General features: G+C 46.8%; 2 protein-coding genes and 1 long non-coding RNA gene across 6 annotated transcripts in view; 1 reads left to right on the top strand and 2 right to left on the bottom strand.

Annotated features, from left to right (window-relative positions):
• Nucleotides 1–671, top strand: part of HVCN1 (hydrogen voltage gated channel 1) — a 29,287-nt gene extending 28,616 nt beyond the window's left edge. For all 3 annotated transcript variants that reach the window (XM_081923020.1, XM_081923018.1, XM_081923019.1), the window contains exon 6: nucleotides 353–671. In XM_081923020.1, coding sequence (XP_081779146.1) covers nucleotides 353–418 — 66 coding nt within the window. In that variant the 3' untranslated portion in view covers nucleotides 419–671. The remainder of the gene's footprint in view (nucleotides 1–352) is intronic.
• A 2,644-nt stretch (nucleotides 672–3,315) lies between these two features.
• TCTN1 (tectonic family member 1) lies at nucleotides 3,316–26,401 on the bottom strand. 2 transcript variants are annotated; one of them, XM_081922969.1, is made up of 14 exons: nucleotides 25,931–26,392; nucleotides 23,335–23,455; nucleotides 20,402–20,532; nucleotides 17,660–17,829; nucleotides 16,881–16,968; nucleotides 16,214–16,323; nucleotides 15,905–15,925; nucleotides 14,606–14,731; nucleotides 9,180–9,305; nucleotides 8,234–8,316; nucleotides 6,633–6,773; nucleotides 5,006–5,159; nucleotides 4,613–4,738; nucleotides 3,316–3,481 (listed from the first exon to the last, which is right to left on the bottom strand). In XM_081922969.1, exons 1-14 carry the CDS (start codon nucleotides 26,286–26,288, stop codon nucleotides 3,338–3,340), a joined length of 1,899 nt encoding a protein of 632 aa, XP_081779095.1. In that variant the 5' UTR covers nucleotides 26,289–26,392; the 3' UTR covers nucleotides 3,316–3,337. The 2 variants fall into 2 exon arrangements, with proteins under 2 accessions (XP_081779095.1, XP_081779096.1); XM_081922970.1 differs by lacking the exon at nucleotides 4,613–4,738 and having other exon boundaries at nucleotides 25,931–26,401.
• On the bottom strand, nucleotides 9,316–13,356 carry LOC309376586. Its single transcript, XR_014171246.1, has 3 exons — nucleotides 12,748–13,356; nucleotides 11,587–12,518; nucleotides 9,316–9,445 (listed from the first exon to the last, which is right to left on the bottom strand). It is a non-coding gene; the product is annotated as an uncharacterized lncRNA (long non-coding RNA).

Below are 26,401 nucleotides of genomic sequence, written 5' to 3'. Positions count from 1 at the left end.
CATAGGGAAATTCGTCTTGTGGAACGACTCAAAAAACGGAAAACTCTTTCGTTTTGCGCGTTTTTCGTCTAGCGAGGCATTCGCCTTGTGAGGTACCACTGTATATTAAGAAGTGGAGAGTCAGGTGGATCTTGCAATGTGCTCCCACTTACTAGAACAAGTAGAGGGACCCCGTGACACTCAAGATTTTCCATTTAGCCTTCTGAAAAGCTGTTTGAGAGGCTGTTACAAAGTGATTAAGTTTTGACATTTTTTCATCTTTGCTTCTTCCCCCGCACCTCAAAGCTGGGGGGATGTCTTCTAGTTCCTCATAGCCTCCCAAACTGACCTCAGAATTACTCTTCTCCAACAGGAGCTGGAAATTGAAAGGCTTAATGCTGTGTTGAAGCAACATGGACTTGTCGGCCAGTCCAGATAAGGTGCCATCCTGGGCCCAACTGAGCCATTGCGCCAAGGAGAAGCTAATTGTGTTTCCATACTGTGCCATTTTGAACATACTCTTTTGTACATTCCCTTCCATGCCTAGAACAATATTCTATCCCTATTGCTTGTTAAGACTCAAGTGTTGAAAAAAAAAAATCTGAAAACCAATTATTACAATCTTTAATTGTACAGCTGTACAGTTTTTAAAAAACAGCAAAAATAATTTAATAAAAGTAAAATCTGTGAAACCGGTTGGCATTGATTAGCTTCACAAAACTGCAAGTTACTATTGAAGTACCTAAAGAGGAAGGAGGATGGATGGCAGGTGAGTCAGTGGCCTTTCCCCGCAAATTCCTGGGTATGCCTGACAGAGCAATTCCTTTAGTCTAAAAAATGAAATAAAATAATAAAGCAATGTCTTACAATAAGCTTTTCCTACTTGCAGGACCATGGAAATGAATATAGGAACATGCATTGGGCTTTGGAGAGTTAGTAGTTATGAAGAATGGAAAACATGCGGAAAATAAATTCGGAAGAAATATCAAGGTGTGTAGTACAATCCAAGTGCGTGTGTTGGGGGGGGGCAGCAAAGGTGGGAACTGGAGCTTCCCAGGAGAGGCGGAAGCAAAGTATAGCCATCTTGATTCACAGCTCCTTCCTTTACAATTCCCTGCACAAGAGTTGAGCTGTACTCCACAAAACTTCCACTGTAGCACATGATGGAAGCTGCATTTGCTGAAGGACCCCTCTCTCTCTCACTGCTAAACAGGATTATGGAGAGGATTTGCTGCTGTTGTTTCTTCTAGTCCAACCCTGCCAAGGCTTATTTGGGGCTCCTTTCCCCACATACTCCCTTTTCAGACATGCAGCCAGTTAATGTTTTGGAGGGATCTTTGATCCCAGTGGAAGAGTGGTTTGAAACCTGGTTCCCTCTCGCTTTGAGAAAAGGAAGGAAGTCTAGCACGAAAAGAGTTTTACAACTGATACATGACTTTGGTCAGGTTGCAGGATTTAAGCTAAATAAACAAAAAACGAAGGTGTTAGGAAAAAATATGACAGAAATAGAGTCAGAACGGTTTCAGAGAGAAACAGAATTATCACTGGTGAAAAGGGTAAAATACCTAGGGGTTAATATAACAACCAAAAATCTGAGTCTATTCAAAGATAATTATGAAAAATGTTGGTCTGAAATTAAGAGAGACTTGGAAAGCTGGGCAAAGCTGAAGCTTTCTTTGTTAGGCCGAATTGCTGCAATTAAGATGAATGTGCTGCCAAAGATGTTGTTTTTGTTTCAAACATTGCAAATTGTGGACAAAACGGAGTGTTTCCGGAAGTGGCAGAGAGATATTTCCAAATTTGTCTGGCAGGGCAAAAAGCCCAGAATCAAGTTTAAGATATTAACAGATGCAAAGGAAAGAGGGGGCTTTGCCCTGCCAGACTTAAGGTTGTACTATGAAGCCGCAGCTTTCTGCTGGCTAAAAGATTGGCTACTTCTTGAGGACACTGATGTTTTAGACCTGGAAGGTTATAACAATGCGTTTGGTTGGCATGCATATTTATGGTATGATAAAGTTAAGATCAACAAGGCCTTTAAGAACCATATTGTCAGGAAAGCAGTGTTTAATGTCTGGACAAAATATAAAGACTTATTGGAAAATAAAACACCAAGGTGGCTTTCACCTTTGGAAGCTAAGGCCCGAAAAGGAACCAATATGGAAGCCTATTGGCCAAAATATTGGGAATTGCTAGAAAAAGACGGAGACAATTGGAAATTGCAGAGCATGGAGAAAATGAAGGATAAAGTGCGAGACTGGTTACATTACGCTCAGATTAAGGAAGTTTTTAAAAGTGACAAAAAGTTAGGATTCCAGGTGGAGAAATCGAAGTTGGAAACAGAGCTGCTAGAACCTAAGACTAAGGTACTTTCAAGAATGTATAACTTGCTGTTGAAATGGAATACACAAGACGAAATGGTTAAGTCGGCTATGATAAAATGGGCACAGGACATTGGGCATAACATTATGTTTGAGGACTGGGAAAGGTTGTGGACCACTGGGTTGAATTTTACTGCATGTAATGCTTTGAAAGAAAATGTAATGAAAATGATATACAGATGGTACATGACCCCAGTTAAACTTGCCAAAATATACCATTCGTCAGATAACAAATGCTGGAAATGTAAGGAAAATGAAGGAACATTTTACCACCTCTGGTGGACCTGCCCTAAGGTGAAGGCCTTCTGGGAAATGATATATAATGAGCTGAAAAAGGTATTTAAGTATACCTTCACTAAGAAACCAGAGGCCTTCCTCCTGGGCATTGTCGACCAGAAGGTGTTAAAGAAAGACAGAACATTTTTCATGTATGCGACAACAGCAGCAAGGATATTACTCGCCAAGAACTGGAAAACTCAAGATCTACCCACACTGGAAGAATGGCAGATGCAACTGATGGACTATATTTAGCTGGCGGAGATGACCGGCAGAATCCGAGACCTGGGAGAAGAAAGGATGGAAGAGGACTGGAAGAAATTTAAGACTTATTTACAAAAATATTGTGATTTAATGGAATGTTAAGAAAGATGCTTGGTTATAAACAATTGGCCATCACTAAAACAGATCAGGAAATGATGACAAGAGAGATTAAGAGAAACAAAGTTGAAGGACAATCATTTTAATGTATTTTATTGGTATACAAGTTGGAAATAAGATGATAATTTGCTTGACAAAAACTTATTAATGACGTAAATGGGAGCGGGAGGCGGGAGGAAGTTCAAAGATGACAGGAAACTTTGTTAAAGCAAAATAATACTGTTTATTATTAATGTACTTTTTTCTTTTTTCTTTAAAAATCTTAATAAATATTTATAAAAAAAAGAGAAAAGGAAGGAAGGAAGAAGCAGCTCACGCTGCGACTAAACAAATGGGAAGAAAAAGTCGAAGGGCAAGTTGGCTTCGATGGTTGGTCGTGCTTTGTAACCCGGCTCAGCAGGCGCAGAGACGTCAACAAAAGTGGCAGAGCTGAAGATCTGGATTGTTTGTTCGCTTCCTGAGTCAACCTGCAAGAGACAGGAAGATGCATTCCTCACTCTGGGGACAGGAAAGAAATGTTTCACTTCACAGAATGAATCATGCAGAACAGGTCAAATGCTGAGCTCCAAAATAAAAGAGGTTGTTGTGTCAGTGTTAGCTGGCAGAATATATATGATAAGGAGCCAAGGTCAGGAGAGCTTTAAGATCAGGACTGTGCATGTTTAGAGCACCAACTCAGTACAAAAACATTTCCTTTCCAGCTATTGGGGGTGTAGCAGCAGCTAGTTTCAGAACTGAAAGGAAGACACAACAGGCATGCTGGAGAGATAAAATGCAAGAAACACAGGGCTACTGCTGAAAATGGCAACTCTGCATCTTGTTGCCTCTGCTCCTTAATATGTAGTACAATCTACCCTGAGTCCACCTCCAGCGCCACACCACTGGCTGCTCCGAGGGTACGTGGCCATGGGAGAACTCACACAGGGCATGGGCACCAGCGGGCAAAGCAAGCTGTACCACGGGGAGAGGGGGGCAGCAGTTGCTTTCAGCAGCAGTCCCGTGCTGCTTGTTCAATCACATTTATTCTCCTGCTTTGCCAACATAAAAGCTCAAGGCACCTAATGAAAGAAACATGCAATGCAAAGAGGCCCAAACAGGCTAGTGGAAGTGTCTCTCCCATGCCGAATGATTGGCTGGCTGGCTTCTGGAGTGCAAAGGTGGGGAGGGGGCAGCTGGGGAAAAGAGGCTGCTGGGAAGGACCTCTCTCTTTCCCCTCCCTCTCTTTCTTTTTCCATTCCACCCATATTTCTGAGAGTCCCTTCCTCCCTCTTTCCAGTTTAGCCACAAGGAACTTGCAGGGTTCCAGCAACCGCCACAGCTAAAAAGGATGGCTGCTTAGCAGATCCTCCTACAGAACCCCAGGAGTCCATAAAGCTTCCTTCCGAGCATGTTGGGGCGACCACTTCAATGCCACCTTTAGAGCGGAAGCGCGAACAGAACCTTCAACGTGCCAAGATTTCCCTTTGAGTGGGAAAAGCCAGTTTCATTAGCAAGACATCTGTCTCATACACAGACATGGAACCTTGCAAGTGCGAAAGCCAATTTAGTTAAAAATACACGCGAGGAGCTCCCTTCTATCACAGGAGATCACCACCCACCTGGGGCAAGGCGGCTGTCATTACCGTTGCCGTGAGACTCACGATTTTCGCCTGGGGGTTAACTAAGGAGCCATATTTAGTCCATTTCACTTCTATCTGAAACGACACGGGAATTTCGCAGGTGCTCTGAAAAAGGAGACAGACGTTTTGCTAGCTACAAGGCATCATTGGCAAAAAAGAGAGAACTTCAGGCTTCTTCCAACTGCCTGAAATGGATCCCCACCCCCACTTATGCTACTGAAGACCCTCCTGGATTGCAGCTGTTACATTTCCTCAGATAAAGATGGAACTTAAAATGCAGTTGAGTCAGGTGAAGAAGTCAGAGGGCCAAAAGTAGTAAAATTACCTCATGGCTACCCATATTGACTTAGGGCAAGGTAGGCATACTCTTACCGGTTCGGTGACGTTGTTAGAAATTTGCAGCCAATCCAGTTCATTCTGGGGCAGAGAATCTCCAAAAGAGGCCACGTAGTCTGGGAAGTTTTGACCCTTCAGCACACTCAGGAGCGCTGGGGCCAAGAGCCTGCAGTCTGCATCCTTGGTAATTCTTTCAGAAAAGAAATTTCTGTGTCAACAGTGCTGGACAGCAACCAACTAATGAACCACTCTTCAAGAGCAGCACATAAAGGCTCCTTGTGGAGCAGTCTAACTACGCCATTCCCATCTTTGGCTACTCAATGCGACGGTGATACTGGCAATGTAAGACGGGGTTGTATATTTGGGGGTGGAGGGGGGGAAAGAGAAAAAAAAACCCCAAGAAATCACTTACACCATTCTCATTCCTCCATTTTGTCTACCTGAGTCAAAAGGTGAGTTTCATTCATTTCAAAGAAGTTAGCATAAATACAAAGAGGGGGGGGTCTGTGGTTGGTAAACTGGCAATTGCTCTAACAGTGGAAATGCAACCTTGGCTGGCAACTCAGTTTTGCCAGAATGACACTTTGAGCAGGGGGTGGCAAGTGCCCACCCCACTGGCCAGGGCTGACCAAAGACATTTTGGGACCTGAAGTGAACCACAAAATGCCCCCCCAACACACCAGGGAAGAAGGGGTGATTGAAGATCTATACCAGGAATAAGTGTCATGCTGAAGATGTGTTGGTGGGCGGGTTGCTACTGCTGAGGAAGCAGCAGTTCTGGTCACCAAAGAGCATGTAGCTGTTGCTGCAACAGCAGCAGCGGGCAATGCATTCCTTGGCTACCCAATCTGCTGCCCCTGTGGATCCAGCCACCTGAGGCATTTGCTTTACCTTGCCTCATGGGCCTGCCAGGCCTGTCCCTGGCGTGCTGGAAATCAGCTTTACAGCCACAACATCTGAAATCATTGCAGGAGAGATCTCTCTCTTTCTTTTAGAAATGCCCAAGCAAAGGGTATTGGAAGGGACACAGCAGGAGGAGGGAGTAGTGTCTGTGTGTGTCAAGGAACTGTATTAGACCATGTTTGCTGAAGCAAAGTCCAAAATTCAAGATGGAGGCACCCAAGGGACATGAAACTCTGCCACTCTGCTAAGTGAGATGCCAGCATTTTCCTTGCAACCCAACACTGTGATAAACAATTTATTAAACATGGAAGTAAGAATAGGAATGGGACGCGGGTGGCGCTGTGGTGTAAACCACTGAGCCTTGGGCTTGCTGATCAAAAGGTCGGCGGTTCAAATCACCATGATGGGGTGAGCTCCCGTTGCTCGGTCTCAGCTCCTGCCAACCTTGCAGTTCGAAAGCACCCCAAAAAGTGCAAGTAGATTAATAGGTGCCGTTCCGGCGGGAAGGTAAACGGTGTTTCCGTGTGCTGCTCTGGTTTCAGTGTTCCATTGCGTCAGAATCAGCTTAGTCATGCTGGCCACATGACCCAGGGAAAAAGTCTGCGGACAAACGTCGGCTCCCTCGGCCTGTAAAGCGAGATGAGCGCCGCAACCCCAGAGTCGTTTGTGACTGGACTTAACTGTCAGGGGTCCCTTTACCTTTTAAGAATAGGAAATGGCATATGGCATGTCTAAGTACAAGACTGGTTTCAGCCCTTACCGTAGTTGGCATCCAGACAGCATGCTGTACCCAAACAATATTGGGGTTCTAACTCCTTCTACAGCTAAGCAATCCTGAGCAGGTGTGCTCTTCATGAGGGTGAGCTGGCCAGCTTCATTTGTGCTCTGAACAATTCCAGATGTATATTTAGAGTCAAGAGGAAACTGCACAACATCTAGAATCTGAAGGACCGTCTCCACCTCCATCGTTGTGCCCGGACACTGAGGTCCAGTCCCGAGGGCCTTCTGGTAGTTCCCTTGCTGCGAGAAGTGAGGTTACAGGGAACCAGGCAGAGGGCCTTCTCGGTGGTGGCCCTGTGGAATGCCCTCCCACCAGATGTCAAAGAGAAAAATAACTACCAAACTTTTAGAAGACATCTGAAGGCAGCCCTGTTTAGGGAAGTTTTTAATATTTAATGCTGTATAGTTTTTAACTATACGCGGGTGGCGCTGTGGGTTAAAGCCTCAGCGCCTAGGGCTTGCCGATCGAAAGGTCGGTGGTTCGAATCCCCGCGGTGGGGTGCGCTCCCGTTGCTCAGTCCCAGCGCCTGCCAACCTAGCAGTTCGAAAGCACCCCCAGGTGCAAGTAGATAAATAAGACAGCTTACTGGCGGGAAGGTAAACGGCGTTTCCGTGTGCTGCGCTGGCTCACCAGATGCAGCTTTGTCACGCTGGCCACGTGACCCGGAAGTGTCTCCGGACAGCGCTGGCCCCTGGCCTCTTAAGTGAGATGGGCGCACAACCCCAGAGTCGGTCAAGACTGGCCCGTACGGGCAGGGGTACCTTTACCTTTACCTAGTTTTTAACACTTGATTAGGAGCCGCCCAGAGTGTCTGGGGAAACCCAGCCTGATGGGTGCAGTATAAATTATTATTATTATTATTATTATTATTATTATTATTATTATTATTATTTTCTGAACTGCCTTGTCACACATTGTCAGAGCATTATTACTTGCTCCAGGTGGTGGCCATTCTTTGATCCTGGAACTTTATGTGCACAAAGCCTGTGCCCTGCTATTGAGCTACTGACTGCCCCTTCCCCCAAAAGCCAGATGCAAGAATGCAGAGGTGGCAGGAGAATGCCCTCCAGCCCTCTACCCACGCTGGACAGAGAGCCCAAGCCCCACCATGCCCAGCTAGCTCTCCAGCTTCTAAACAGCTTGCCCAAACCCAAGCATCACCCACAAAATGATGGGGTGTGTATGTGTGTGTGTGACATGGCTTCTTCCAGCTCAGTGAGTTCAGAAAAGCAAAACAGGCAAAACCAAAAGAAAAACCTTGGGCCATTATCCCACTAAAACTCACAAAACCAAAACAGCCAAGATAGTTGGCAATGCCCTGTTGTGTGTGCTGGAGTAAGATGGTTAATTCTGTGCTGACTGTCTGGCACCTTTTTTCAGGAGAAAATTTAGAAATTGCTAATTTCATAGTATGCTTTCCCATATGGGACTACTGTCTTCAGGATTGAACAACTTAAAATTTCTCAGAGAAATAATCCGGAACTGATTCAGCCTTGAAAGAAATGAGCACTATGAAATGTAACTTTTCCCCAGGCAGGGACAGTTCTGCAGAGCTGTGATAAGTCATGAAAAAAGGATATCCAGCAGTCCGAAATCCAGCTTTTATTGGTAGGCCAACAACATAACCAGGGCTTCCGCTGAGACGAACAGGTTGAGTTTCTTGCTATGTGCAGAGGGGACATAAAATACAATACCACTTAATTTTCCATTAAGCATTTGTGGCAAAGCAGCTAATAGGAAAAAATTCCTTCAGGATTATAGATAAACTGAATTACTGTTTTCTAAGCAGTAAACCATTTGAATAATTGAGCTCATGTTATTATTAAATTGTTGCTTCAGGTACATGCAGAAGACACACAGGTACAAACGATTTTCAGAACCTATGCTTTGAAGGAAAACAGGAACACACTGAGCGACTGAAATCGCTGTGCCTTCAGCTCTAAAATATTGTTACAAACCAGCTTCCCACAAAGTTATTAAAAATATTTTGGGAAGCTGCAGCCCAAAGGTTTATCTGCCAAGACTGGAAAAAGTCAGAGCATCTGTCAATAGAGGCTTGGGTTAATAAGAATCTGGGACATTGCTTGCATGATTAAACCAAGATGATTAAATTAACGAATTTAATAAGGGCCAGAGGAGGACGATATCAAGAAAACGGATTTGTTGAGAAGTGGAGTTTATTTATTAGATACTGGGAAAAGTGTAAGATGTAATCAAAACCTATACACAATGTTGGGTGAAATACAGACTGAGCTATTTTAAAGTTTGTTAAGTTCTGTAAGATAAAAAAAACTAGAATAATCATATGATCATCAGGACTAACATATTAGGAGGTGATTATGGATGTTTAGACAAATTAATGTGCAAAATTAACCATGCACAGAGGAGACATAGATTGGTTATTGTATGGTACGAATGCAGCCACGGTAATTGAATTTGTGTTATATTATAATATCGTGTAACCTTTTTAAATTTTTGTTTTGTTAAATCTTTTTGGATCTCAAAAATATTAATTTGGGAAATTACCTGAATGAAACGGATCTCAAAGGACTGCAATACAAAACGTGCCATCATGTTAATGGTCCCCAGGATCAAAGATACACCTACACTGGCAATTTCACCTGCCTCTGTGAAGGTAATAAGGTAACTTGCCTGGAATACAAAAAACAAGTAACGTTTTGCAGCTTAACTAATAGGAAAGTCCACAGCTCTTTATCATTTACTAAGGGCTGCCACCTCTGCCCACTTCACTCGCCAACCCTGCCAATCCCCCAAACCATGCCCCCACTCCCCTTACAGAAGGGGTCAGCAAACCTTTTTAGCAGGGGGCCGGTCCACCGTCCCTCAGACCATGTGGGGGGCCGGACTATATTTTTTTGGGGGAGGGGAATGAACGAATTTCTATGTCCCATAAATAACCCAGAGATGCATTTTACCGTATTTTTTTGCTCCATAACACTCACTTTTTTCCTCCTAGAAGGTAAGGGGAAATGTCTGTGTGTGTTATGGAGCGAATGCCTACGGATGGCGGGGGGATCTGCTGCAGTCGTGAGCAGAGGATCCATGGTTCCCCTTCCATCCCTCCTCTGTGGCTCGCTTTGAAACAGCAAAGCGGGAGAAGAGCCACTGAGTGGGGAGAAGAGAGGGACAGAGAGCCTGGTTACAAAGCACGGATCCACATGGATCCTCAGGATTTTTGCACTGGGTCACCCCAAATTCACCATCAGATCACATAGCATGTCCATGGCTACAGCTTGCACCCAAAAAAATCACGCACCCACTGTTGCCTGGGGCCGCAGTGGTGCAAAAATGTGGTTACAAAGCATGGATCCACATGGATTCTCAAGATTTTTGCATTGGGCTACCCCAAACTCACCGTCAGATCACATGTCTGTGGGCACAGCATGAAGCACAAAAATCATACATCCACTGTTTCGTTTAGAATTTTTTTTACTTGTTTTCCTCCTCTAAAAACTACAGTGGTGCCTCGCAAGACGAAATTAATTCGTTCCGCAAGTCTCTTCGTCTTGCGAGTTTTTCGTCTTGCGATGCACGGTTTTCCATAGGAATGCATTGAAAATCAATTAATGCGTTCCTATGGAAAACGCCTTCCCCCGACCTCTTCTGGCGGGCGGCATTTTAAAATCGCCCGGGACAGCGGAGGACTTCTCCGCTGTCCGGGGCGATTTAAAAGCCCCTGGGAAGGCAGGCAGGGGGGACAAAGGCTTTCTCGCCCCGCCGCTCGGCTTCGGGACATCGTTCCGATGCCGGGCGGCGGGGGGAGGCTTTCTCGCCCGGCCGCCCGGCTTCGGGACATCGTTCCGATGCCGGGCGGTGGGGGGAGGCGTTCCTGCCTCACCGCCCGGCATCGGAACGATGCCCCGAAGCCGGGCGGCTGGGGGAGGCGTTCCTGCCCCACCGCCCGGCATCGGGACGATGCCCCGAAGCCGGGCGGCTGGGGGAGGCGTTCCTGCCCCACCGCCCGGCATCGGGACGATGCCCCGAAGCCAGGCGGCTGGGGGAGGCGTTCCTGCCCCACCGCCCGGCATCGGGACGATGCCCCGATGCCGGGCGGCGGGGGGAGGCGTTCCTGCCCCACCGCCCGGCATCGGGACGATGCCCCGAAGCCGGGCGGCGGGGGGAGGCGTTCCTGCCCGGCCGCCCAGCATCGGGACGATGCCCCGAAGCCGGGCGGCGGGGGGAGGCTTTCTCGCCCCGTCGCCCGGCATCGGGACATGGTTCCGATGCCGGGCGGCGGGGGGAGGCTTCAAAAGCCGTCCGGGGGCTTTTAAATCGCCCCGGACAGTCCCGGGGCGATTTAAAAGCCCCCGGTTAGGCAGGCAGGGGGGGCAAAGACTTTTGCCCCCCGCCCGCCTTGGGAAGAGGTCCAGGACCTCTTCCCAAGGCGGGCGGGGGGGGGCAAAAGTCTTTGCCCCCCCTGCCTGCCTTCAAAAGCCGTCCGGGATAGCGGGAAGCGCTTCCCTGCTATCCCGGACCGCTTTTAAAATGCTGGCGGTGGGGAGCAAAGCCTTTCGCCCCCGCCGGCCTTCCTGGACCTCTTCTGAAGTCCGGAGGGGGGAAAAAGGCTTTGCTCCCCACCGCCAGCATTTAAAAAAAGGTCCCCGAGATTTCCCTATGGGCTTTCGTCTTGCGATGCAAGCCCATAGGGAAAATCGTCTAGCGAAGCGTCGCAAAACCCGAAAAACCCTTTCGTCTTGCGGGTTTTTCGTCTTGCGAGGCATTCGTCTTGCGGGGCACCACTGTATGTGCGTGTTATGGTCGGGTGCGTGTTATAGAGCGAAAATTACGGGGTAAATTAAAGCACACATTCTACTCATGTAAAAACACGCTGATTCCTGGACCATCCGCAGGCCAGATTTAGAAGGCGATTGAGCTGGATCCGGCCCCCGGGTCTTAGTCTGCCTACCCATGCCTTACAGCTTACCCAAATCACACTCTCTCCGTCGTTCTCCTCTTGATCCTGCCCCCCCACATCATACTGCCCACCTCATGCCGACAACACCAATTAGGAGGGTGAGGAGAAGGGAAACAAAGAGCAGCAACAAGAAACCAGGACACTTTCTGGGGAGCTGCCACAACCTGTCCTGACTTCCTCAGCTGTTTGCCTGGAGTCCCCTCCTGCCTCCATGTCCTTCTTCCTCAGCCTCCAATGTCACTGAAGCCAAAAAGGGGGCGTCAGTGTGAGGTGGGGAGCTCCACCAGCCTGTCACGGCTGGTCCTGCTAGCCTGGGCTGCCCACCTGTTCGCTTGCCTGCCCATGTCTCTCTCCTCTTCACTCTCCAATGCTGCTGTTCTGTTGTCACGCGGCAGTTTGAACCCACATCATTCAGCAGCTACACAAACTGCAGTATGGCGACATCCTTACATTTTTATTATATGTAACAAGGTAAGATATCTGAGATGGGAAACCCTTTTTTCAGACCAAGGGCCACACTGCCATCTGGGCAACCTTGCAGGGGAAGGCACATGCCACCAGTTGGCAAGGCCAGAGACACAAGAGAGCAAAGCAACAAATGTAAATGTTACTTTTGTTCAGCAGGCTAGTTTCCGTCCAGGAAATCAAGAGTTCAAAGACACACAAGGGTGTGAAGGAGGGCTGGTAAGAGGTGAGGCCTGGGTAGAGTACCCAGGGCCACATGGAGAGGCCTGGAGGGCCACTTTTGGCCCTCGAGCTTAAGACTGCCCATCCGATTTATATAGTGCCCTGGGCATACATTTCACCTCATCATGTAGCAGAAACAAAATACAGGTCCTTGCCCCATACAATCCAAATATTGATGTGGGGTGGGGAACCCAGAGGGAGAAAGATGGCTGCTCGCTGAAATTTCTCCTTTACAGTGGTACCTCGGGTTACATACACTTCAGGTTACACACTCCGCTAACCCAGAAATAGTGCTTCAGGTTAAGAATTTTGCTTCAGGATAAGAACAGAAATTGGGCTTCAGGCGGTGCGGCGGCAGCAGGAGGCCCCACTAGCTAAAGTGGTGCTTCAGGTTAAGAACAGTTTCAGGTTAAGAACGGACCTCCAGAACGAATTAAGTACTTAACCCGAGGTACCACTGTATATTCTAACTGTTGCATTATTGTGATGTTGATTTTATGTACTGTTTTGTTTTTATGCTGCTATTTTATAGTTGCAAGGAGTATTGAATTCTTTTTTGGAAATATGAGGGATAGGAGTTTTTTAAGGAAAACCAAGCAAACTCAGTTCCACGTAGTTATTAGGCTTTTTCCACAGCTGAGTTGAAAGTGCTTCACCATGAGGTAGGATTTTAGAATGGGCTTGATGGTTTATATTATGTTTTTAACTGTTACTATTGTTCATCCAGTGTTGTTATCAGCTGCCTTGGGCATAATCCAGTGGGAAAATGCAGCATGAATGAATGAAGGCACTGTCTTGAGTTTCCTGGGAGAACTCTCCAGAGCAGCCTTAGCAGAGCCTGCTCTAGACATAACAGAGAGTCCTTTGGTTTCTGATCCTTTGAGGAAAATGGGTCCAGCAGAACCTGCTCTTCATGCCTGTTGGCAATGTGTCTGCTATTTTATGTTCATAACTGCAAATCTAGAGGGCAAGGGTAGTAAAGCAGCTATATTTCAATGCAAGTCAGAAGGGTTGACCAAAAGGAATAGAACAGACCACTTGTCTGCATGGCCCAGCTTTTTATTTTGATGAAGTTTGTTTACAGTTGGAGGATGGATGGCGGATAACAGATTGGGATTGAATCCTGACAAGACAGAAGTACTGTTTTGGGGGGACAGGGGGCGGGCGGGTGTGGGGGATTCCCTGGTCCTGAATGGAGTAACTGTGCCCCTGAAGGACCAGGTGTGCAGCCTGGGAGTCATTTTGGACTCACAGCTGTCCATGGAGGCACAGGTCAATTCTGTTTCCAGGGCAGCTGTCTACCAGCTCCACCTGGTACGCAGGCTAAGACCCTACCTGCCCACGGACTGTCTTGCCAGAGTGGTGCATGCTCTAGTTATCTCCCGCTTGCACTACTACAACGCGCTCTACGTGGGGCTACCATTGAAGGTGACCCGGAAACTGCAATTAATCCAGAATGCGGCAGCTAGACTGGTGACTGGGAGTGGCCGCAGGGACCATATAACACCGGTTCTGAGAGATCTGCATTGGCTCCCAGTACGTTTCCGAGCACAATTCAAAGTGTTGGTGCTGACCTTTAAAGCCCTAAACGGTCTCGGTCCTGTATACCTGAAGGAGCGTCTCCACCCCCATCGTTCAGCCCGGACACTGAGATCCAGCGCCGAGGGCCTTCTGGCGGTTCCCTCATTGCAAGAAGTAAGGTTACAGGGAACCAGGCAGAGGGCTTTCTCGGTAGTGGCGCCTGCCCTGTGGAACGCCCTCCCAGCAGATGTCAAAGCAATAAACAACTATTTTACTTTTAAAAGACAACTGAAGGCAGCCCTCTTTAGGGAAGTTTTTAATGTCTGATGCTGTACTGTTTTTAATATTCAGTTGGAAGCCGCCCAGAGTGGCTGGGGAAACCCAGCCAGATAGGCGGGGTATAAATAAATTATTATTATTATTATTATTATTATTATTATTATTATTATTATTATTATTATTATTATTGCAGTTCTACATTTCACCCGGTTTCCAGAATGGAGTACAGTGGTACCTTGGGTTACATATGCTTCAGGTTACATACGCTTCAGGTTACAGACTCCGCTAACCCAGAAATAGTGCTTCAGGTTAAGAACTTTGCTTCAGGATCAGAACAGAAATCGTGCTCCAGTGGCGTGGCAGCAGCAGGAGGCCCCATTAGCTAAAGTGGTGCTTCGGGTTAAGAACAGTTTCAGGTTAAGAATAGACCTCCAGAACGAATTAAGTACTTAACCCAGGTACCACTGTACAAGCCTCTTCTCCTGTCTTTTCAAGAAATGCTGAGTTGAAATGCTAACTGCACACTTACCTCCAGAACCACATTACTGCATGACTGACCATTTAATGTGGGGAGAATCAGAGCATCAGTGTTCTTCAGACGCGTGCGCAGCCCCTCCGGACTCTGCACGGTTATGGACTGGATGGTGACATTCACCTGTAAAAATACAACAGAGCAGCCTCAACAAATCCAGCTGGCTGCAATTTAGCGCACAAACCAGGCAAAGAGAACTTGGCACATTCACTAAGCTTCTCAGCGCTTTATCAAGGGGAGTGCCCTCTGAAAAGCACATTTGCATGGCTGAGAAACTGACGCACAGAGCTTCCGTGGGAGAAAGCTTGGAAAGCTCTGGTGTACAGGAAGGAAAGAAAACAAATCCAAAAAATGCCGAGGGGAACAAAAACACACGCACAACCTTAGGAACATTTAGAGGAGTAAGTAGAGAAGGGAAGGCTTGAGCGCCTTTTATCCAAGAAGATTTAAGCCAGCACTCCCCTCCCTGCTGACCCCTTGGAAAAGGACAGGGACGAGGAGGAAGAGGCTTGGATGTTACTACTTGAAGCTACGCTCCTCCTCTCTGAGCTGGCCCTCCTCTTCAGAAAGATCAGCATGGGGAGAGAGTACGTAATCATCATTTTACAAAGGTGCTCAGGGCACTTTTAAACAGCAACCCTCCCACCAACCCAGCATGTGCTTTGCTAGCACCTTCCTCCAGAAAAGACCAGGAGGGGGTGTTGAATACAGAAGTGTGCATGCACACGAAAGCTCATACCAAGAACTAACTTAGTTGGTCTTTAAGGTGCTACTGGAAGGAATTTTTTTGTTTTGACTATGGCAGACCAACACGGCTACCTATCTGTAACTCATTCTTAAGGAAATTAGCTCTGAGTGCTCACTGGAAGGACAGATCGTGAAGCTGAGGCTCTAATACTTTGGCCACCTCATGAGAAGAGAAGATTCCCTGGAAAAGACCCTGATGTTGGGAAAGATGGAGGGCACAAGGAGAAGGGGACGACAGAGGACGAGATGGTTGGACAGTGTTCTCGAAGCTACAAACATGAGTCTGACCAAACTGCGGGAGGCAGTGGAAGACAGAAGTGCCTGGCGTGCTCTGGTCCAGGGGGTCATGAAGAGTCAGACACAACTAAACGACTAAACAACAACAACACCATTGGTATGGCGGCTGACTCAGAGCCCCACTTAATTGGAAGGTCAATTCGGAGGCAATTAAGCCTTGATTGTAGCATCAGTGTAGTAAGAGACTATATCCAATACATAGTGCCCACATATAAGCAGCAAATCTCTCAAACAGAATAAAGAGACACTTACCACAAGTCTTGACTCTGGTGCCTAGCGGGAATAATAGAGAAAAAGCATTTTAGACACAGCTGCATTAGCTTTCGCAAAAGTGACAAGCGATTAAACCTCCAGCCCAGAATCCTCCACTAATAAAATTCAATTCTTGTTAGAAAACTGGGGGTCCTGAAAACATAAGTTATAGCTGCTGCTACAAATGGTGCTTACTTTTATTTCTGAATAAAAAGCAGATACATGTGCCATCCTGATTTCCTACCCCACCCCTCAGTTTGTTACATGCAAAATTCCACCCTCTGGCTGGTTCCCAAAATAATCACCTACAGCCAAAACACTAGAACTGGTGTAGAACTGCATGCTGAGGCCTGGCAAGGTGGTGCATGCATCTCCCGTGATCATCGTGTTGCATTTCACTGCCTGGTTCACAAGAAACCCTGGAGAAACCACAAAATACAAGAGAAGTGCCAAAAATATTTTTTCAGGCTACTAATAAATCCAACTGCCATCCGCGGTCAAACAAAACCACTAAAATGTTTAGCCAGCGTACAGGAACCTTTTTGTTTAGACATGCTGGCCTGTAAGTATGTTGCGATGGGCACAGAGATTCAGTAATTGCTCTCCTGGTTTTACTGATGTTTAACCTGTCTTGCTTTTATGCTTTTTACTTGACATTTTACTGCAATTTAATTGATTATACTGCAGAATAATAACAGCAGCAACAACACTTAGAAACGACATTATTAAGCAATATGATATATTAGTAGTGGTAATAATAATATTATTTGTTGTGAAACAACCTGTGATCTTCGGACGAAGGGCAGTATGCAAATTTAATAAATAATAAATAAAAATATTTGTTAGCTATCTTGAGCGCCATCTGGTGGAAAGGCAGGTTACATATTTACAAAATTAACAATATTTGTTGTTGTTCAGCTAAAGCCCAAATAGCAGGGTAGAAAGAGCCAGGAAAGGACAACACATAGTCTCTGACCTGCAGGGTTGCTGTGGGTACACCAGGCGAGGAAGAGAGGAGCAGGGAGACTTAGAAACCCATCTGATGTTTGTATGGGATCGTTATACTGTCAACAAAAAACACAGGCGGTTTTATTTTGAACTATAAGCACCTTTTGAACTATAAAACTATAAAGCTATAGGGACGCGGGTGGCGCTGTGGGTAAAACCTCAGCGCCTAGGACTTGCCGATCGCATGGTCGGCGGTTCGAATCCCCATGGCGGGGTGCGCTCCCGTTGCTCAGTCCCAGCGCCAGCCAACCTAGCAGTTTGAAAGCACCCCCGGGTGCAAGTAGATAAATAGGGACCGCTTACTAGCGGGAAGGTAAACGGCGTTTCCGTGTGCTGCTTTGGTGCCGGTTCGCCGGAGCAGCTTCGTCACGCTGGCCACGTGACCCGGAAGTGTCTGCGGACAGCGCTGGCTCCCGGCCTCTAGAGTGAGATGAGCGCACAACCCTAGAGTCTGTTAAGACTGGCCCGTACGGGCAGGGGTACCTTTACCTTTATAAGCACCCCACTTCCCAGCTGGTAATGCTAAGAACCTTGGGACATTAAGGATATGGTGCTTGAGTTTGCTTGCTTTCCCCTTTTCCCTCCACATCCCTTTTCCTCAGATGCTGTGTCTTTTTAGACTGCAAGCCTAAAAAGAAACTGTGCTCTTTTCATTGATATGTAAGCCACTCTGAAAGTCTGGCTAAAGAGCTTTCTTTGAATAAATAATTAACGAAATGGGTGTACACATGTACCTCCCCACTTTACCTTGTACTTGCTGGTACTGTTTGTACTTGTAGCCTGCCGGGTGTCCAACTCATCCACCAGCGCAAGGTTGCTTTCAATACCAAAGGTATTGTCGCCAAATTCTTGAAGCAACCTATCAAAATTGTACATAGTAGGTATTTCTGGAGCTTGGAACGATAAAGCAGCTTTGTCTGGAGATGGATAGAGAAGAAAAAGTGCTTCAATGTAGTACATTTAACTGAATTTTGGAGTTTATTTTTACAGTGGTACCTCGGGTTACATACGCTTCAGGTTACACACTCCGCTAACCCAGAAGTAGTGCTTCAGGATGAGAACAGAAATTGTGCTCTGGCGGCACGGCGGCAGCAGGAGGCCCCATTAGCTAAAGTGGAGCTTCTGGTTAAGTACAGTTTCAGGTTAAGAACGGACCTCCGGAACGAATTAAGTACTTAACCCGAGGTACCACTGTACTGAACTTTTGGGACTCATGGAAGTTCTTCCCAAGTCTGGGATCGTACAGGAAAAATGCCACCACATATTGGGACAACAAGATTGGAAACAAGGTAGAGACTGCTTTAAGAGCATGTGTGAATGGCCATTGAGACCATGCTATGGGCCATCCCATAAGGTGAAGAAATTTGTCTACCCCTATCAGAGGCGGCGAGTTGCACCCAACATTTGGGGGGGCATTGTGCGTGCATGACGTCACATGCGTGCCACCGCAACCCAACCAGGCTGACTTGGCCCACCATCCCCCAACTGCCCACTTTCTTGGAGGAGCGTCTCCACCCCCATCGTTCAGCCCGGACACTGAGATCCAGCACCGAGGGCCTTCTGGCAGTTCCCTCATTGCGAGAAGTGAGGTTACAGGGAACCAGACAGAGGGCCTTTTCAGTAGTGGCGCCTGCCCTGTGGAACGCCCTCCCTTCAGATGTGAATGAAATAAGCAGCTATCTTCTCTTTAAAAGACATCTGAAGGAAGCCCCGTTCAGGGAAGTTTTTAATATTTAACACTGTACTGTTTTTAACACTTGATTGGGAGCCGCCCAGAGTGGCTGGGGAGACTCAGCCAGATGGGCAGGGTATAAATAATAAATTATTATTATTATTATTTGTTCACTGCCATGAGACTGAGGCTGCCTCAGCAAGGCCACCTACTCCCCCTCTGCCGAAGCGCTTTAGTGCAGAAGGCACCTTAGTGATAATGAATAGGACGCACCAGGGAGAAGACACTTCATCCCACCACATCCCTGGCAGAGATCACTAGCACACCTTCCCAGATGGAGCCCTGGTGAACAGCAAAAGGATGTGCCAGGGCGAACCGGCTCCCTGGCAGAGATCGCCAGCACACCTTTGACGGAGGCGCTCTGGTGATCGTCAAAGGAACATGCCGGCATGAAGGCCCCTCAACACTGAGGAGGCCCAAGACATCTTGGCCCACAGGAGATGGCACGCCTGCTCCCTATAAATGTACAAAAAGCAGGAACAGTGATGTCCAGGAGACAGGTTAACAGGGGCTGGAAGACTAGAGAAGAACCAATGGAAACACACTCAGGTGTATTTGGCTGCTTTTAGCTTTTGCTACCAATTTCAAGTCTTCAGGACGGGGCGATATTCAGATGTTAGTCGTACTCAAGAGTTGACACATTGAAATCAAATAAATTGATGTTGGGTATCACCCTACAGAACAGGGGTGAGGACCTGTGGCCTTCCAAACAGCTGCTAGATACTGACCCTTAAGCTCCAGCCAGCACGGCCAATAGTCATGAAAGCTGAAGTCCAGAAGCATCTGGAGGGCTAGTTTCCCAACCCTGCTATAAATCCCTCTAAAGTTAATCAACTGTATTAATGAAATACTTATTTTATTATTTAAAGTGTTTTTTATATTTTCTTGATTTTTCAACAAAAATAACACAAATAAAAAACAAACGAACAATAAACACTTTAAAAAGATTTTTAAAGCCCCCCTTCATTTACATACTGAAGGCAGTTTGCAAGAAGCAAGAAGTATTGGGGGGTGCTTTTTGGTAAGTACCGTATTTTTCACTCTATAAGATGCACCAGACCACAAGACGCACCTAGTTTTTGGAGGAGGAAAACAAGAAAAAAAATATTCTGAATCTCAGAAGCCAGAACAGCAAGAGGGATCGCTGCGCAGTGAAAGCAGCAATCCCTCTTGCTGTTCTGGCTTCTGGGATAGCTGCGCAGCCTGCATTCGCTCCATAAGACGCAGACACATTTCCCCTTACTTTTTAGGAGGGAAAAAGTGAGTCTTATAGAGCAAAAAATACGGTAGTTTACCGCTTTCTGTAAGGTACCTTTGAAGGATTTGTATTTTGAAAGGCAGGATATAATAAAATAATTGGGATAAATTATAGGGGCAAAAATATAAAACAGTAAAATAACATTGCCATATTATACAGAGGCATCTAAAGACAAACAGAGCAGACTAAGGAAGAGCCAACTATACGCTTTAAAGTGTCTTGAAGGAAGTTCTGACACACTGCGAGAAAATGACTGTATTGCTGGCAAAGGAATTCCACAGAGAAAGTATGAAGTTGGAGATTAGTGAGTGGCACATTGTATGTCTCCCTTTCATCCTCTCTCCACCGTGTGTGTATGCGCGCACGCACGCACGCACGCGCGCGCGCACACACACACAGATGACAGGCTTCTTCTTTCTCTCTTCATCTCAACCCTCAACACAAGGCCTTTGAAGAATCAACCAGACAAGAGGTTCATGCCCGACTTGGCTCTACTTACTGTTGGTGGACTGAATACAGAAAATGCTGGGGTTGACCTTGTCGGCTAATTGAAAGATCCTCTCTGGAGGATGCGCTGTTGGATCTATTGAATAGAGAGCTTCTTGCTGCCTGCAGAGATGCCTGTCACCTCTGCGGGGGAAACAAACATAAAAATTAAAGCTAAAAAACCAAACAAACCTCTTCTCACATGAGACATCCTTATAACACAGGGCAGGAGCAGCCCAAGGAATGCTTTTGGCACCAGACATAACACTGCAGCAACCACGTGCTATTATAGCTCACCACTCAAGCCTCAGACACTAAAAACAAGGCATATAAATGATAAAGATAATTTATTGCAAATGATTCTGGGAAAAGGGTCTAAAACAGCTGGAGACCCTTACCGATATCATGCAACAATATCAAATCATACAAAGGAGATTAACAAGGAATATTAGATACAGTTCAATAGATTTTCAAGCTGCAACCTTCCTTTGGAGTGATATTATCTGTTTATATATGTATATTCCTTTTTAGCCCTATGAAAATAAAACTGTTAAAAGTAATGAATGGTTTCCTGTATGAGAAAGGAAAGCTTTCTATTTACTAGAAGTGTAAATGCGTGGCCACCTCTGAACAGCAGCAGAAGCCAAACTGGAACAAACTGCACGGACCTTAGTTGTCTCTGTGGAGAATTTCTGATTTTTTCTGCCACCCAAATGGCAGGTGTGTGAAGAGAGAGCGGAGGCGGTTTCACCCCAGTGTCTCACAGGGCCTGGGCCAATGCAGCTTATTCCTCCCTCCACTTTTCAACATCATAGTGAGATGTTTGGCTGGTGATACATTGCAATGTTGAAAAGTTGATATTGCCCAGCCCTACTCTGCTGAGGGCTAGATTCAAATCCTGGCTCAGTCACATAGGCTTGAGTCAATCTTTTGTCTCACCTGATACATGTGATTACTGCTATGACCAATGAGAATGGAGCTGAGCCTCTGAAGAGTTTCACAGAAACAGTGAGAGCACATTATAGGTCAGCTCCCTGGTAGCGGCTTCAACCGCCACCTCTGTCGTTCGTTTTAAGCTTAGGTTTCTAATTTTTCCTTAGTTCCAACTTGTATTTGTTGTTAATAAGTGATTATCGGTAAGAAGAATGGCAATGCAAGGAGGTGTTTGTGTACAATGCCTGACATTTTAGCAGCACTTTCCAGAGGGAACAGCACAGAACATAAACACATGTGATTTGCCTCTCGACTGGCAAGGCCACATTTCTTTTCATAACAGAAAATTCATCTAAAATTCAATACATTTTTGCTTTGCTGTCTCTAAGAGCTCTGAAAGTACCTGAACGTGGGTGGCAATCAGCAATGTGGGCCAGAACAATGGCAAGCATCAATCCCAGTGATGGGATGATTCATTTCCCACAGAGCTGGAAATAAGCCCTCACAGTGAGATTGGGCTGATGTATAGAGAAGGGAATAGTTTGATAAGGGTGGCCTTTTGTCCCCAGAATTCACAGTTATTTCAAGCAATCTTCTTCTTTAAAAAAAAAAGTGAACAAAACCGGTGTTTCAAGCCCTGAATGCTGCAATAAAAACTTGCTGGCATATTTGTATTCAACAAAAATGCCACCAACCAGCCTGGCTTTATTTGGTTGTCTCATTCACAACATACAAAAATACCAGAGGCATAAACAGCTGTTAAGAGGAAAGCAGCTAGATTGCCTAGAGAAAGAAAACCAGAGCAAAGCTCCCCATGCATAATATGTGGTGCTTTAATAAGACAGAGCGGGGGCAGCAGTGGGACACGAATAGCACATGCTGTATACATAAATGCATCCTAACAAAAGATCCCTCGATGGGTAGAGAATTATCCTTCCGGTATGGAGATATGAAAAGCATTGCTACGCTTCTTCTTAATTAATTCTGGGATATCAAAGCCAGGAATTTTGTGCTGGATTTTGTGCAATTGATCACATAGCAGAAATGCACAACTCTACATATTCAGAGAACATCATTTGGCACTTTACAGTGAGTTTGTGGCTTTAACACCTGCAAGGCTAGCTTGAAAAACTGTGGGTAACGGTCAGCAACATCCTAGAAGTCAGAAAAGGGGTTGAGAAGGCAAGATAGTTCTTTTCTTGGCTAGTAGAAGTTTGGCAACATTACCGCATGTGAGCAAACTCAGCTATACTTGCTCAGTTTCTATAATCTACTCCTCTTAGTCAATAGCCTGGATTGCCTTCTTGTGAAAAATGGCTTTCCCTTTTCAACACAGCCCTGTTAAGAAATACCCCAGGAAAAAAAGCTTTCTTCTGATTCAAATATTTTTTACTCTGCTCTTCAGCTGAAAAAGGCACCCAGAGATTTTTAAAAAGAGAATGAGAAAAATATTTCAGCCCAACAGAGATACAAAATCTGTATTTTCTGTCTCAAGCACCATTTCTTAATATCTAAACTAAAATAAAATTATTTTATTTGAATACTATTAAAATAAAAGTTCCTGAATGGAAAGCGGGGGGGGGGGGTCAATTCAAACATGTAGCTGCTTACTCTTATGGGGCTGTACCATCTCATAATACTCAGAGGGACACGTCTCCATTTCAAAACCACTGTATATGGAACGCTCATCCATCAGAGAGACTGATGTGCTGACCTTTCACATTCATGCACATTCTGATGTGGGGAAGCTTCCAGAGAAATTACCTCTCCCCCCCCCCCAAGTATTTTGGGGTGGTACAGTCCTGCAAGCCATGTTCAAAGCTGCATATTTGAACCAGCTCTTCTTTCCATTCCACTCAGAAGCTGCACTGGGGTTACAGACTGGTTTTTAGGCAGACATATGCCTATAGATATTCTGAGGTTGTACTGCAGCACAGACCCTTCTTGAACTTATGAATCTGTTCAAAGTTGCATCTTTATATTTCAAGCCATGATGCATGTGCAAGCACTTACGTGACAACAGGAACTGAACACATAGTGAAGAGGCTGAAATCTGCAGCAGTGCATATGGGGTCACAGCAACAATTTACATCACACTGGTCCACCAGGAGGTCACAGACACACAACTCGGCCACTGAAAACAAACAGGTTTTCACAAATAGTACTGAATGTTAAACCTAGGGGGGGGGGCAAGGAAGTCCCTCTTCCAGGCGCAATACTGGATACGGCCCAACTTCTTTCTTCTATTATATACAGAGCCACAAAACCAGAAGGTTTGAAGGACTTGCTTTCATGCATAGTCTCTCAAAATCTTCTTCTCCATATTCATGCAGCTTATTGTGTGCATTTTAATACTAGTAATTTGTGTTTATATGAATGTACAATAAGGGGGCAGAAATACTGAAATGGGGATACTGAAATAGGGTCATACTTAAATAAATGAACCTGACATAATTATGACTTAGCTGGCTCCATCCCCATTGTTTTAAAGATTTTTAATGCTTTTGGTTTCCAATGGGCTTGTTTTATGGTATCTAATTTTAAAACGGGTGGACGCGGGTGGCGCTGTGGGTAAAACCACAGTGCCTCGGACTGATCGTATGATCAGTGGTTCGAATCCCCGTGGCGGGGTGAGCTCCCGTCTTTCGGTCCCAGCTCCTGCCCACCTAGCAGTTCGAAAGCACCCTTAAAAAAGTGCAAGTAGATAAATAGGTACCGCTTTATAGCGGGAAGGTAAACGGGGTTCCGTGTACTGCGCTGGTGCAGGCTCGCCAGAGCAGCGATGTCACACTGGCCATGTGACCCGGAAGTATCTGCGGACGGCGCCGGCTCCCGGCCTCTAGAGTGAGATGAGCGCACAACCCTAGAGTCTGTCAAGACTGGCCCGTATGGGCAGGGGTACCTTTACCTTTACCTTAATTTTAAAACAGCTCTGCATAATCTGCTGTGCTGCTCATCCGCACTGAGAAGAGCCCACCAGAGCAAACCAAAAGGTCCACCTGGTTCTTCATCCTTCCACCCGTGGCAGAGAGCAACCAGCTGCATGCACTTGCAAGAGGTACCTGAAGTCGGGTGTCCCTCCAACACTATCAAAATGCAGAGCGATGCGGCTTCCGAGCAGCAGGGGCTGAACTTGTGCAATACACGTGTATAAGAAATTAAGCAAAGATCTATCATAACAGTGATAATCTAAACTGGAAATGTAAAGAAAAGGAGGGTACCTTTTATCATATGTGGTGGACCTGCCCCAAGGTGAAAGACTTCTGGGAGAAGATTTATAATGAATTGAAAAAAATATTGAAATATATATCTGTTAAGAAACCAGAGGCCTTTCTTCTTGGTATAACAGGTTTAGAATTGCCCAAGAAAGATGTTAAACTGTTTTTGTATGCCACAACTGCAGCAATAATTTTGTTAGCTAAGAATTGGAAAACACAAGGAGTCCCTATAGTGGAGGAATGGCAGATGAAGATGATGGATTTTTCGGAACTAGCCGACCTGACTGGAAGAGTCCGCAACCAGGAGAAAGAGGAGTACCAGGAGGAATGGATGAAATTCAAAGACTATTTACCATATTTTTCACCCCATAAGGCGCACCGGCCCATAGGACGCACCTAGTTTTTTTGGGGGGGAAATGCCCCCCTGGCTGTCCCCCGAGTTTGCGGGGCTGGCGACGGGGAGGAACATGCTTCTCCCGCCGCCAGCCTTCTAACCAAGTCGGGGGACAACGGGAAAGGCGCGCCGCGCCTCTCCCGCTGTCCCCCGAGTTTGCGGGGCTGGCAACGGGGAGGAGCAGGCTTCTCCCGCCACCAGCCTCCAAACCAGGTCGGGGGACAGCGGGATGGCGGCGTTCCGCCTCCCCGCTGTCCCCCGTGCTTGTGGGGCTGGCGGTGGGGCTCTCCTGAAGCCTGGAGAGCGAGAGGGGTCGGTGCACACCGACCCCTCTCGCTCTCCAGGCTTCAGCGAAAGCCTGCATTTGCCCCATAGGACGCACACACATTTCCCCTTCATTTTTGGAGGGGGAAAGTGCGTCCTATAGGGCGAAAAATACGGTAGTTAAATATGTTAAGATAATGTAATTGGAAAAACTTGCAAATACCAGACAGGTCATGTTAAGAGATTAATATGTTTAAATTTAAAATAGAAAGAAAAAAATATGCTAAGTGATTAAGTTAATTTTATGAGAAAATTGGTTTTGGAAAACTGTTATAATGATATACACTGAAATTCACCGAGGGGAATTCGAGGAAGTCACTTAACCATGTTACTAAGATTGGTTTATATGCAGTTGGAATTTATGTTTGTTTGTTTAAAAAAAATTGGAAAATTGATTTTTAAAAAATTGAAAAAAATACACGTGTATAAGAACATCAGAACTGCACCACTGACGGGGCCAGAAGTCCGCACTGCTCAGCATCCTACTTTGAACAGCGACTGCGACGGGGACCTCCAGGAAACTGGGCACGTAGAGACGCCCCTCTGTCGAGCCGGCGCTGCGGTTCCGAGGTAGACTCCCCCTGTCTCTGGAGGCTCCATTTAGCCGCCGGGCCTCCCGCCTCTTCCCTTTCCTACCCTCCCCACATCGCTCATGGCGGGGCTGGGGGCTCACCGTCGGTCACCGGCGCGGGCCACGGACCAGGTCGGGGAGTCGTTCCGGGGTCCGGCAGCTCCGAAGGGACGGGCACCCCCGCCGCGTCTGTCGGACTGGGCTCGCTGCTGGCGGGGCCCGGGTCGGAAGTCCACGCAGGGCTGCTGGCGGGGCCCGGACTAGGGGAGGCCTGGCCGGGGCTAGGGGTCGGGTGAGGCGGGGTACCCGCTGTCGGCGCCCCCGACGTGGCCTCATCCCAGCCGGTCGGGGGCTCCGAGGGGGCCGCGCTTGCCGGCGCGTCCGTGGACGAGGACAGCGGCAGGAGAAGGTAGGCCGCGAGGAGCCCCGGGAAGAAGCGCAGCGGCGACCCGGGGCCCATCCCGCCTCCCGGTGAGGCCGCCGCGGCCTAGGCAACGGAGGACGCCCGCCGAGCGGTAGCTATGGAGACGGCGCAAGGCACGACGGGAGCCTCGTCAAATCCCGCTGCAGACT

The sequence above is a fragment of the Podarcis melisellensis genome (assembly GCF_964234715.1).
Source record: "Podarcis melisellensis genome assembly, chromosome: 8".
In the NCBI taxonomy this organism is placed as follows: Eukaryota; Metazoa; Chordata; class Lepidosauria; order Squamata; family Lacertidae; genus Podarcis; species Podarcis melisellensis.
Note: the sequence above shows the minus strand (reverse complement) of the source record. Positions and strands in the feature narration are given on the sequence as shown.